Source organism: Aquarana catesbeiana, linkage group LG09 (genome assembly GCF_042186555.1).
Source record: "Aquarana catesbeiana isolate 2022-GZ linkage group LG09, ASM4218655v1, whole genome shotgun sequence".
NCBI lineage: Eukaryota > Metazoa > Chordata > Amphibia > Anura > Ranidae > Aquarana > Aquarana catesbeiana.
Genome location: NC_133332.1, coordinates 310,080,652 through 310,094,516, shown reverse-complemented (window position 1 = coordinate 310,094,516; position 13,865 = coordinate 310,080,652). Strand labels below are relative to the sequence as shown.

Here is a 13,865-nt window from a genome sequence, read left to right as displayed (position 1 = left end):
GCGGTTGTGCCCCCCATTCTGTGTCCACCCCCTGACCTATTACACAAACGCTTCAAGTTCAACCTCAATAAATGATGTATTTACAACAACAAAAAAAAATTTTTTTAAATGTATTTCTAAAAGGCAGCTAGTGTAAGCACCCAAATCTGATTTCATTTTAGCTTTTTGCAATCCCTGCACAGAGAAATTGGAAAGGGAGGGGCGGGTACTTAGGGACAATTATGTGTCCTCAACAGCTCAGCTTTCCCTGCACCCCTCCCAGAGCTCCTCCTCTGTTTATAGCAGGGGGAGCTCAACTGTTAAGTCGCTGCTGGGACAGGGGAGCCGATCTACCGAGTCACTGCTGGGAGGAGGAAGAAGGGGAGCCGAGCTACCGAGTCACTGCTGGGAAGAGGAAGAAGCAAGGGGAGCCGAGCTACAGAGTCGCTGCTGGGAAGAGGAAGAAGCAAGGGGAGCTGAGCTACCGAGTCGCTGCTGGGAAGAGGAAGAAGCAAGGGGAGCCGAGCTACCGAGTCGCTGCTGGGAAGAGGAAGAAGCAAGGGGAGCCGAGCTACCGAGTCACTGCTGGGAAGAGGAAGAAGCAGGGGGAGCCGAGCTACCGAGTCACTGCTGGGAAGAGGAAGAAGCAGGGGGAGCCGAGCTACCGAGTCGCTGCTGGGAAGAGGAAGAAGCAAGGGGAGCCGAGCTACCGAGTCACTGCTGGGAAGAGGAAGAAGCAGGGGGAGCCGAGCTACCGAGTCACTGCTGGGAGGAGGAAGAAGCAAGGGGAGCCGAGCTACCGAGTCACTGCTGGGAAGAGGAAGAAGCAAGGGGAGCCGAGCTACCGAGTCACTGCTGGGAGGAGGAAGAAGCAAGGGGAGCCGAGCTACCGAGTCACTGCTGGGAAGAGGAAGAAGCAAGGGGAGCCAAGCTACCGAGTCACTGCTGGGAAGAGGAAGAAGCAAGGGGAGCCGAGCTACCGAGTCACTGCTGGGAAGAGGAAGAAGCAAGGGGAGCCGAGCTACCGAGTCACTGCTGGGAAGAGAGGAGCCAAGATACCAAGCCACTCATGGAAGGGGGGGGGGGGGGGGGGGGTAAGCAGGGCAAGGTGAACTGAGCTGTCGATTCACTGCTGGATGGGGGGGAAGCAGAGCGAACTGAGCAGCAGAGTCACTGTTGGGAAAGGAAGCAGAGCTGCCAAGTCTCTGCTGGGAGAGGGGAGCGGAGCTGCTGAGAGGACGGTTTGCAGGACTTCAGCTCTTTTGTTGTGAATTTCAAGAATGAATTGTTCCACAGTGCCTGCAGCTACGGTGGTCACCAAGGGCTTGTTTTAAAGCTTGTTTGCTGTGCGTTAAGAATCTGCAAATACTTGGATTGTCCATAGTCTGGACGTAGTTTCACAGATTAGATAAACATAAACCTGATGCCTTAGAGTCTGAACTGTGGCTGTGATAAATCATGCCAAGAAAATTCTTAATCCAATCTCAGTCACACAGAGCAGATTAGCATAATCATGGTACTAAATATAATATATATATATAAAATTTAAACAAAAAAGTGTTTTTTTTTTTTTTATGCATCCCATTCTGAGAAAGCAGCTCCACCCCAAGTAGAAAAGCCTGCCCCCTGCCAGCATGCTGCATTGACAGACATCCTTTGTTAAGTCAGAGCTACAGCTCTACAATCAGCGGGTAGCAGGTCCTTTGCCGATTGCATAGATATAGCAAAAGGCATGTCAGATCCGTGCAGAGAGACCACTGCTTCCACATTGAAAAGCATCTCTGCAGCTTGCTGACAAGGGAGACTTTTCTACTTAGGCTGTGGCAGCTTTCTAAAGAAACTGAACTTTAAAAAATGAATTTCTGCTAGTTGCAAGGTGGTATTGGTATTGTAAAGCCCATTTTCTTTAGAAAGCTGCAACATCCTGAGAAAAAAAAAAGCCTGTCCCCTGCCAGCACGTTGCAGAGAAGGACCCTTGCTTTCTGTATGGGAGCAATGGTCTCTCTGCAGAGGTCAGGCATCCCCAGTCAGAGCGAGAGCTTTCCAATAAGCAATCTTTGTTGATTGCAGATTTATAGTGCGACGGACCTATGCAGAGAGACCACCGATTCCACCAAGAGAACATAGGTCCTCCTTTGCAGCATGCTGACATGGGAGAGACTTTTCTACTCAGGATTTGGTTCTTTTCTAAAGAAATTCTGGTGTTTGCAAGGCATTATTTTAAAGCTCAATTTCTTTAGAAAGCTGCCACATGCCGATTAGAGAAATCCGTCCCCTGCCAGCAATGCCGCAGAGAAGAACCCTTGCTTTCCGTATGGGAGCAGTGGTCTCTCTACAAGGGTCAGACGTCCCTTGTCAAGTCAGAGCTAAAGATTTTCCAATCAGCAGGTAGCATGACCTTTTGCAGAGTTATAGCAGGGGCATGTCAGATCGGTGCAGGGAGACCACTGCTTCCACACAGAAAAGCATAGGTCTTTCTCTCCAGCTTGCTGGCAGGGGACAGGCTTTTCTACTTAGACTGTGGCAACTTTTTAAAGAAAATGGGCTTAAAAAAAAACAAAAAAAAACCAAACACTTTTTTGTGTTTGTAAAGTGGTAATTTAAAGCCCAATACCATATTCTGAATAGAAAAGCCCGTCCCCACCAGCAAGCTGCAGAGAAGGACCCTTCCTCTCTGTATGGGAGCAGTGGTCTCTCTGCAAAGGTCAGGCATTCCCTGCTAAATCAGAGCTACAGTGCTTCAATCAGCAGGTAGCGCAACCTTTACCGAGTTATAGCAGAGGTGTGTCAGACCTGTGCAGAGAGACTACTGCTTCCATATACACATTCTTCATAGCAGGGGCCCTTACTCCCTGCGTTAAAGCAGTGGCCTCTGTCCAACATACCTCCTGCTAAGTTGGACCTAAAACCCATGCCAAATGCAGGGAACATGGGCTTTGCTAAATTAGAGATCCCAAGCTCTGATTAGGCATGTCAGGTCTCTGCAGAGAGACTGCTGCTTCCACAAAAGGGAGCATAGATCCTTCTCTGCAGCATGCTGGCAGGGATACAGGCTTTTCTACTCAGGCTGTTACGGCTTTCTAAAGAAATATCACCTTACAAACACCTTATTGGTAATATAAAGGCCTCCTAAGATCTCAGTAATCAATGCCAGATGATGATTTAAATAAGAATATAGGGTCCTATGTTTATGTAGCCAGCCCTTGAAAAGGCACTGAGAAAAATCAGGCTAAAGAGCGCCCAGCTGTCACCGGCTATATGATAAAAACCTTTGTACTGTAGTTGAAAGGTTGGGCCAGCTGCTCAGATACCCACCTGTGAGATAGGAACTGATTAGGACTGATTAGGAGATCAATAGATCATAAAGTGCTGGGAGGCAAAGAAAGAAAAATTCATAAATCTTCACCTGGGGTTGGTTTGTGTCCATAGATCCCATTAAAAAACGCAGGCATCCGTATACTGCCTCCGATGTCAGAGCCGACGCCGATGACGGATCCGGCCGCCCCCAGTATACAGCCTTCTCCTCCTGTAATACAAATCATTATATACGGATATTAGCATTGCATTCCATTTATAATATTTATTGAGGTTTTATACAATGCTGTATGTTCCCTACCAAGATCAATGATCTAACCACTTGCCTACCGAGCCCCTTATACCCCCGTCCTGCCCAGGCTGATTTTCAGCCTTCAGCGCTGTTGCACTTTGGACGACAATTGCGCGGTCATGCTACACTGAACCCATAAGGCATTTTTAACTTTTTGTGTAAAAAAAAAAAAAAAAAAAAAAGTTCATAGTTTGTTATAAAATTTAGCATACAGGTAATTTCACGATTCAAATTTTTTTTGGACACCACGCCGGTCCTGAGGAGCTGCGGGCAGGAGTTTTTAGGCAAGGCCGCGGCGTCCGGCCTCGCTGACTAGGCCGAAGCCGTGGCCTCGCCTAAAAACTCCTGCCCGCAGCTCCTCAGGACCGGCGCGGTGAATCGATTTGCTTAAATTTTGAATCGATTTGACCTCTCAACTCGATTCAAGATTTCAATCGATTTTTTCCCCAGCCCTAACAGGGGGCATATGTCAGACAAGCAGAGATTTGGACTCTGCTCTCACACAATGCTAAGTGATCTGCTGAAAGGGAGATTAGGAAGTTGATGGAGTCCTGTATATGAAAATATAGAACACCTTTAACCACTTGCTTACCGGGCACTTAAACCCCCCTCCTGCCCAGACCAATTTTCAGCTTTCAGCGCTGTCACACTTTGAATGACAATTGCGCGGTCATACAACACTGTACCCGGATGAAATTTTTATCATTTTTTCCCCACAAATAGAGCTTTCTTTTGGCGGTATTTAATTACAGTTGGGATTTTTAATTTTTGCTAAACAAACAAAAAAAGATGGAAAATTTTGAAAAAAAAAAAAAATATCATGTTTCATAGTTTGTTATAAAATTTTGCAAACAGATAATTTTTCTCCTTCATTGCACTGATGGGGACAGATAAAGGCGGCACTGATGGGGACAGATAAGGCGGCACTGATGTGCAACACTGTTGTTGTGGCACTGATTGTGGGCGCTGATGGGTACTGGTAGGCGGCACTGCTGCCTATTGCTAGGTCACTGGCAGGGGGCACAGATAATCGCTGTGATCGGGACTGATGTCCCTCTCATGGCTGCTGGTGATCGGCTTTTTTTTTTCCTCCTCACGCTGTCAGTGCGAGGAGAAAAAATAGCCGATTACCGGCTCTGTTTACATCACATGATCAGCTGTCATTGGCCGACAGCTGATCACGTGGTAAGGGGTCGGAACCAACCCCTTACTCTGATCTGTGATCAGGCGAGTCTCATAGACTCGTTGATCACCGAGCGCGCAGGCCGCTCGTGCACGGGACGACAATGTAGGTCCACGCTGTTGCCGTCATTTGGCAATAGCGCGGATCTGAAGAGGATAAATGACGTCCACCCATTCTTGACATGCAGCACACCAATCAGTCATGTGCCGTGTCCCTCGGACACAGGGCATCACCGATCACAGTAAAGAGCCTATGATGTAGGCGCTTTACCATGTGATCAGCTGTGTCCAATCAATCACAGTGTTAACAGGATTTGCTGGTTATCAGCATTCCTCTCCTCATGCTGACAGCATGTGAGGAAAAGAGAGCCGGTAAGTGGCGTTTCTCAGCGGGGACATCTGCACGGACAATCAATGTCCTGATGATCAGTGCCCCGCCCATCAGTGACTACCAGTGCCCCATTCCCTGTCCATCAGTGACCACCAGTGCCCCGTCCATCAGTGACCACCAGTGCCCCGCCCATCAGTGACCACCAGTGCCCCGCCCATCAGTGACCACCAGTGCCCCGTCCATCAGTGACCACCAGTGCCCCGCCCATCAGTGACCACCAGTGCCCCGCCCATCAGTGACCACCAGTGCCCCGCCCATCAGTGACCACCAGTGCCCCGCCCATCAGTGACCACCAGTGCCCCGCCCATCAGTGACCACCAGTGCCCCGCCCATCGGTGATGCCTCATTAGTGTAGCCTCATTAGCGCCTGTGAGTGAAGGAGAAAAATTATTTACAAAAATTTTATAAACAGAAACCAAGAAAAACTTTTATTTAATTAGTTTTTCAAAATTTTTTCGGTCTTATTTCGTTTAGCAAAAAATAAAAAAGTGGTGATTAAATACCACCAAAAGAAAGCTCTATAAAAAGTATATAAAAATGTCATATGGGTACAATGTTGCATGACCGTGCAATTGTCAAAATGCAATAGCGCTGGAAGCTGAAAATTGGCCTGACCGGTAGACAAGTGGTAAAAAAAAAAAAAAAAAAAAAAAAAAAAAGGAAGAAGAAGTAGAAGTCTTGCACAGTTGTACCGGCTCCTCTCCTGGAGTGAAATAGTGAAATGGCAAGTCAGATAGAGCCCTCCTTATTTCCTGGTTGGAGGATGTCCAGCATCATCTAAAGCAAGCCATAGATTATCCAAATTTCTTCCCTGCAGCCACAGGTTGCAGGAAAGAAATTGCTCGGTTTCCCCATCCACACACAGTCAGTGTTGAAGGGGGAATCCTCCAGGAAGGGCTATTGTGTTCTGCCGGCAGGGAGCCTTCCCACACAATGATCACTGCTATCGGATCTGAAAGGCTTGTTGTACTGAAGTCGTTTGATGGATCGACTTCAGTACAACTAGCCTGCCCATAGATGGATCGAATCTCAGCCGAACCCTGCTGAACCAGCCTAGGTTCGATCCATCTATGGCCTGCCTATCTCTTTCCTCCCCAGCCCATCCCTCTCATTTAATACATTTGGGGATCATTCAAGCATGGAAGCTCAGCGTGTCATGTGGGTGTTACCCAAGGTGGTCTACATGCAAATGATGCCTGTTTAGGGACGCCCACTCCCAGGGCTGGTGCAAGGATTTTTGACACCCTAGGCGAAACCTCATTTTGCCGCCCCCCCAGCTCCACCCATGTATACCCCACCTTTTTAATGAAGTGCCCATCAAATGCAGCCTCACCAGCGCCCAAGCAAATGCAGCCTCACCAGCGCCCAAGCAAATGCAGCCTCACCAGCGCCCAAGCAAATGCAGCCTCCCCAGCGCCCAAGCAAATGCAGCCTCCCCAGCGCCCAAGCAAATGCAGCCTCCCCAGCGCCCAAGCAAATGCAGCCTCACCAGCGCCCAAGCAAATGCAGCCTCACCAGCGCCCAAGCAAATGCAGCCTCCCCAGCGCCTCCGCTGCACCTCTGACACTATGTGCAAAGATGATGCCTGCTGATGCTGAGACTTAGTTGTTTGCTGCAGAGAGAAGAGTATAGGAACACCAGTGGCAGGACGCCCTAGGCAGCAGGGCGCCCTAGGCATCTGCCTAGTGGTAGCACCGGCCCTGCCCACTCCTCCAGCTGACACCAACCCATCAAGGCATTTTAATGTTTGCATAAGGCCTCCCAAGAGCCAGCACATTGCTTTCATCAGGGCCAAGGGCTTTTGAGAGGCGTTCTGAGATGTTTTCAAGAAGCTATGTACTGCACCTAGCAGGCCCCTCCCACCAGCCATGATCTGCCTGCATTGCATATAGACACCCAGTGATTACATCACTAGGTCTAACATAAGCTATGTAACCAATAGCACGTTGAGGAGGTGGAGTAGGAACCAGAGAAGGCAAACTATAAGCGGATTAAATTTAGCTTTTACAGAAGATCGGTACCCAGAAGCTGACCGTCCGAAGATGACAGTTTCGGGACACCGCAGCGCTGGATAAAGGGCAAGTATAGTTCCCTTTAAAAAAATTTAAAAAAAAAAACAGCAACAACTGTACTTGAATAAAATTCATCAACTTACCAGAGCTGCCTCCGACTATGTGCTTGGAGTTATACGGGTTCCTCGTCTTTCCGTAGACGTTATTACTAGACTCGTACCACATGCACAGCTCGCTGCAGTTCGTGACACCGAGAGGAATGGCTCCAGCTGCCTTTAACCTTGACACTACAGTCGCATCTGTTGTTGAGCGCAATGCCTGTCTAGATATCAGCCCAGAGCTTTGTGGCATGCCTAAAACAACAAAAAAAAAAAACAAAAACAAAAACACAAAAAACAAAAAACATTTAGAAAAGAAATGCATATCAAACATGGTTGATCCAACTAGCTGCTGATGAACAACCTGCCAGAATAAAAGTCTTCTTTATTAAAGAGTCCTTTACAATTATTAAGTCTTCATATGCATCAAACCCTGATAAAGGGGGTGATGCTTCAGCCCCTAAAACATGTTGGCTTTTTATATAACCCTTCTTGGGATTTCGCATTGGAATACATTTGTATCTGGACTTTAACATCATGGTGTGGCTCTTCAAATCTTTGTCAATGCCCAGGGCAACCTTTCTCAACCTTTTTACCCCCAGAGGAAACCCTAAAATAAATTTTCTGTTCTCATGCGAACCTTACTAAAACCAATTCATCAGGTATCAATGGCAAAAATGCCCCTTACTATGGTGGTCAGTAGAAGTAATGCAAACTTTACAGTGATGATCACAATATCACCCTCACAAACAGCTTAAAAGATAAATTGGGGGTCATGTTGCTGGCTTTCCCAAGTGACATTGGTCCTGAAATTATCTAGGCACCATCAAATAGGAGGTCAATTAGCCACAACTCAAGGAAGCACTACTAACCTCTGGACAAAACCCTAGTGGAGAATGGCTGGCTATAATGACCATGAAAGCTATTTGGCTTTGGAATGATCTAGGCACCTTCAAATGGGAGGTCAAATCAGCCACAGCTTAAGGAAGCCCTACAAAATCCCTAGTGGAGAGTGGCTGGTCTAGGGTGACTTTGGAATGATCTAGGCACCACCAAATGGGAGGTCAATCAGCCACAGCTCAAGGAAGCACTACTAACCTCTGGAGGATCCCTAGTTGAGAATGGCTGCCCTATGGTAGCCATGAAAGCGCTTTGGTTTGGAATTATCTAGGCACCATCAAATGGAAGGTCAACTAGCCACAGCTCAAGGAAGCATTGCTAACCTCTGGAGGAACCATAGTTGAAAGCCATGAAAGCTCTTTGGCTTTGGAATTATCTAGGCACTATCAAATAGGAGGTCAATCAGCCACAGTTCAAGGAAGTCCTACAAATTGATAGACAAAACCCTAGTGGAGAGTGGCTGGTCTATTGTTACTTTGGAATGATCTAGGCCAGACCTCAAAAATCCCACTCGCCTGCTCGTATTTTGTGGGCTGGTGAGCTATTGCTGCCTGGGAGCGAGGTGGGTGGAATGGGAGTCCTTCTCCCAGCGATTACGGAGAAAGATAGACCAGCCACTCTCCACTTGGGTTTTGTCCAGAGATTAGTAGGACTTCCTTAAGCTATGGCTGATTGACCTCCCATTTGATGGTGCCTAGATCAGGGCTCAAAATTTAAAGTCCTGAACTACTAGTCAGGCCTCAAGGGTTACTCGCCACCAGTTGCTCCACCCAACCCCCCCACGCCCCTAAACATGCATAAATTATCTCATGAAATGACACTTAAATGTTTTATGCAGAATTAGGTCATAAAAACAAACAACTACTTTATCCATGCCCACCAATGCAGCCTATCTGTGCAGGGGAGGAGAGGAACAGGAGAGCCGCCCGGATGATCAGAGCGCAGCGCAGGGAACACAGCAATAACAGCTTTCATTTCAATTGCTGTATTCACCGCGGCTCGCTGTCATATTCAGCTCCTCCTCCTGGTCCTTGGATAGACAGATTATCCATCCAATACCGGGACGGGCGATATGTCAATCAAAGTTCCCTGGCCAGGGGGCGGGGCTGTATATGACGTTGAGCGGCAGGAACACAGCAATTGAAATGAAAGCTGTTATCTCTGTGTTCCCTGCGCTGCGCTCTGATCATCCGGGCGGCTCTCCTGTTCCTCTCCTCCCCTGCACAGATAGGCTGCATGGTGGACACAGGCTGCACTGATGGGCAATTGTAAATTTTCATTTTAATAACCCAATTCTGTATAAAACATTTAAGTGCCATTTCAGGAGATAATTTATGAGGGTGTGTTTAGGGGCGTGGGGGGGGGGTTGGGTGGCGCAACTGGTGGTGAGTAACCCTTGAGGCCTGGCTAGTAGCTCAGGACTTGAAATGTTGAGCCCTGATCTGATCTCATCAAATGGGAGCTCATTCAGCCACAGCTTAAGGAAGTCCTACTAATCTCTGGACAAAACCCAAGTGGAGAGTGGCTGGTCTATGGTGACTTTGGAATGATCTAGGCACCACCAAATGGGAGGTCAATCAGCCACAGCTCAAGGAAGCACTACTAACCTTTGGAGGATCCCTAGTTGAGAATGGCTGGCCTTTGGTGGCCATGAAAGCTCTTTGGCTTTGGAATTATCTAGGCACCATCAAATGGAAGGTCAACTAGCCACAGCTCAAGGAAGCACTGCTAACCTATGGAGGAACCATAGTTGAGAGCCATGAAAGCTCTTTGGTTTTGGAATTATCTAGGCAACACAAACAGGAGGTCAATCAGCCACAGCTCAAGGAAACACTACTAACCTCTGAAGGTACCCTAGTTGTGAATGGCTGGCCTATAATGGCCATGAAAGCTCTTTGGCATTGGAATTATCTAGGCACCATCAAATGGGAGATCAATCAGCCACAGCTCAAGAAACCCCTACTAACCCCTGGAGGAACCCTAGTGGAGAATGGCTGGCCTATGGTGACCGTTGATACCCTTTGGCATGCAGAAGCCACCAACCTAGTGTCCAAACAGATTTTAGCATCTCCAAACTACTGAACAGTAATAGGAAGTCTTTTAGTGGTTGGGCGATATCTACCCATCTCTTCATGCAAAGCAACATGGAAGCAATGTAATGCACCAATGAAAAGCTGTACCCACCTTGTAAGGCAAATGCTTCCTTCACCGTTACAGGCACACCAAGAAGAGGGTACTTGTGTTTGATCGTTGCTTCGTCCTCTGCCTTGGAAGCCACTAAATCATCCACTGCCCGTGCCTCACAAAGGGCTTCCTCAAAACGGTCCCACACTAAGGCATTGAGAGCAGGGTTCACCTCTCTGATCCTGGAGATAAAGGCCTGCACCACAACACTGCTTTTTAGCTGAAAAGAGATATGGACAATAAGGCAAGGTAACCATTTATCTTCTGGATCATTACTCTACGAAAAACATTAACACCAAGTTACAAGCTAGTAGTGATGGGCTCGGGCGTGTTCGGATCGAGCCTGCCAGGAAGCCGTCACTGCACACCGCCAATCATAGGCAGTGAGGCATTTCCCGACTGGCAGCTGCACATACACATGCTGCCTATGACTGGCGATGTGCAGTGCCGGCTTCCTGGTGGACTCGATCCAAACACACCCAACCCCTGCATTCTGTACATTGCACACTCCTGAACCCTGCATTCTGTACATTGCACACTCCTGACCCCTGCATTACGTACATAGCACACTCCTGACCCCTGCATTACGTACACTGCACACTCCTGACCCATGCATTGTGTACAATACCTACTCCTTACCCTTGCATGATGTAAATTTTTCACTCCAGCCCCTGTACATTACACACACCCATCCCCTGCACTCTTTATATTACCCACTCCTGACCCCTGTATTATGTACATTATACACTTCAAGCCCCTGCATTATGTACATAATATTACACACTCCCGACCCCTGCATTATGTACATTATACACTCCCGACCCCTGCATTATGTACATTACACACTCCCGACCCCTGCATTATGTACATTACACACTCCCGACCCCTGCATTATGTACATTACACACTCCCGACCCCTGCATTATGTACATTACACACTCCCGACCCCTGCATTATGTACATTACACACTCCCGACCCCTGCATTATGTACATTACACACTCCCGACCCCTGCATTATGTACATTATACACTCCCGACCCCTGCATTATGTACATTACACACTCCCGACCCCTGCATTATGTACATTATATTACACACTCCCGACCCCTGCATTATGTACATTATATTACACACTCCCGACCCCTGCATTATGTACATTATACACTCCCGACCCCTGCATTATGTACATTATATTACACACTCCTGACGCCTGCATTATGTACATTATACACTCCCAACCCCTGCATTATGTACATTATATTACACACTCCTGACGCCTGCATTATGTACATTATACACTCCCGACCCCTGCATTATGTACATTATACACTCCTGACCCCTGCATTATGTACATTATATTACACACTCCTGACGCCTGCATTATGTACATTATACACTCCCGACCCCTGCATTATGTACATTGTACACTCCCGACCCCTGCATTATGTACATTATACACTCCCGACCCCTGCATTATGTACATTATACACTTCTGACCCCTGCAAAATGTAAAATTATACAAGCCTAGCCCCTGCAATATGTACATTATACACTCTTGACCCCTGTATTATGTAAATTATACATTTCCTGCCCCTGCATTATGTACATTATATTACACACTCCTGACGCCTGCATTATGTACATTATACACTCCCGACCCCTGCATTATGTACATTATATTACACACTCCTGACGCCTGCATTATGTACATTATACACTCCCGATCCCTGCATTATGTACATTATATTACACACTCCTGACGCCTGTATTATGTACATTATACACTCCCGACCCCTGCATTATGTACATTATACACTTCTGACCCCTGCAAAATGTAAATTATACAAGCCTAGCCCCTGCAATATGTACATTATACACTCTTGACCCCTGTATTATGTAAATTATACATTTCCTGCCCCTGCATTATGTACATTATATTACACACTCCTGACCCCTGCATTATGTACATTATACACTCCTGACCCCTGCATTATGTACATTATACACTCCTGACCCCTGCATTATGTACATTATACACTCCTGACCCCTGCATTATGTACATTATATTACACACTCCTGACCCCTGCATTATGTACATTATACACTCCTGACCCCTGCACATTACACACTCCCATCCCCTGCACACTGTAGGTTATCCGCTCCTGACCCCTGAACCATCTAATTAAGTCGTCCCATAACACACACACACTCACTATATAGTAAATACTTCTGACCTACGCATTTTGTACGTTCTATGCACATATTTAACCCCAGTGCTCTGAAAAAGTTTTAAGCCCCTCCCACTGTTGCCCCGCCCAACCACCTCCTTCCTCTCCGCAGGCTCAGGCCCCGGTCCGGTAGACTGTTTTGCATCCATTTACTCGGTGCAACCTCTTTTTTTCCATATTTTACCAAAATTATTGGGGTTCGTGTGTGTGTGCCCTAAGAATAACCGGAGTACATTTGTAATAAAATGTGGTGCTTGATAAACTGTTAGCGCTAATATTGCGTAATGTAAAAAATGTTGGGACTATCGCCATTTTATTCTCCAGGGCTAGGAAATTTATCCTGTTTGGGGTGGTGTTTGCGATTGTGTAGGTCATTTTGTCAGTCTTGAGGGCGCTCTATTGGTGCCCCCCCCCCCCCAAAACTGCGACCAACCACATACAGGAAGCCAAACGCTGATTGGACGGGCTCCCAACCAACTTCACTCCGCAGGCCAATCACAGTGAATGAATGGACTGGAGCCCCTCCCACTGACCTCTGCAGTCACCGCCCATTTAAAAGGGTCACTTTTGGCAAATGGAGGAGATAAGCCCCTCCCATCCAGTCATGGATGTCACGTGATGAGCGGTGCGGGGCTGCGCTCACCTCTCCCCTCCGGATCCTCTCCGCCAGCACCTTGGCCGGGATCAGCAGCAGCGGGTCACGGGGCGGCCCCGGGGTCGGGGGGTCCCGGGAGAAGCAGGAGGCGGCCCGGACCAGGAGCACGAAGAGCCGGGAGAAGGCCCGCAGGAGGAGCGTCACCGCTCGGCGCAGGGCGGACATTGCGGCGTTCGATGCGGAAAGGACGGAGGGAAGTCGGAGGTCCGATACAGACAGAGAGCGGAGAGGAAGCTTATATATCCAAGGACTGACACTACAGGGGCGTGTCCGCTAACAGGACAGACGCTGGTTGGATAGAAAGGAGCAAAGGGCGGGGTTAGGGTGGAGCCCCGGCGTCACTGTCCGGCTGTGTGTCTCCATTCCTGCCACTAGGGGCGCTGCTGCAAATGTACAATTACTACACTAGAGGATTGTTGTTTAACAGTTTTTTTTTGCTAGAAAATTACTTAGAACCCCCCAAACATTATACATTTTGTTTTTCTAACACCCTGGAGAATAAAATGGTCGGTCGTTGCAATACTTTCTGTCACACCGTCTTTGCGCAGCGGTCTTACAATCGCACTTTTTTTTTTTTTTTTTTGGAAAAAATACACTTTTTTTTTAATTAAAAAAATAAGACAACAGT

General features: G+C 47.6%; 1 protein-coding gene across 1 annotated transcript in view; it reads right to left on the bottom strand.

Moving 5' to 3' along the window:
* Window positions 1-13,529, bottom strand: part of FAAH2 (fatty acid amide hydrolase 2) — a 45,301-nt gene extending 31,772 nt beyond the window's left edge. Inside the window, 4 exon segments of the mRNA XM_073600644.1 lie at window positions 3,386-3,505; window positions 7,315-7,524; window positions 10,354-10,573; window positions 13,226-13,529. Coding sequence (XP_073456745.1) covers window positions 3,386-3,505; window positions 7,315-7,524; window positions 10,354-10,573; window positions 13,226-13,402 — 727 coding nt within the window. The 5' untranslated portion in view covers window positions 13,403-13,529.
* Between the last annotated feature and the right edge of the window lie 336 nt (window positions 13,530-13,865).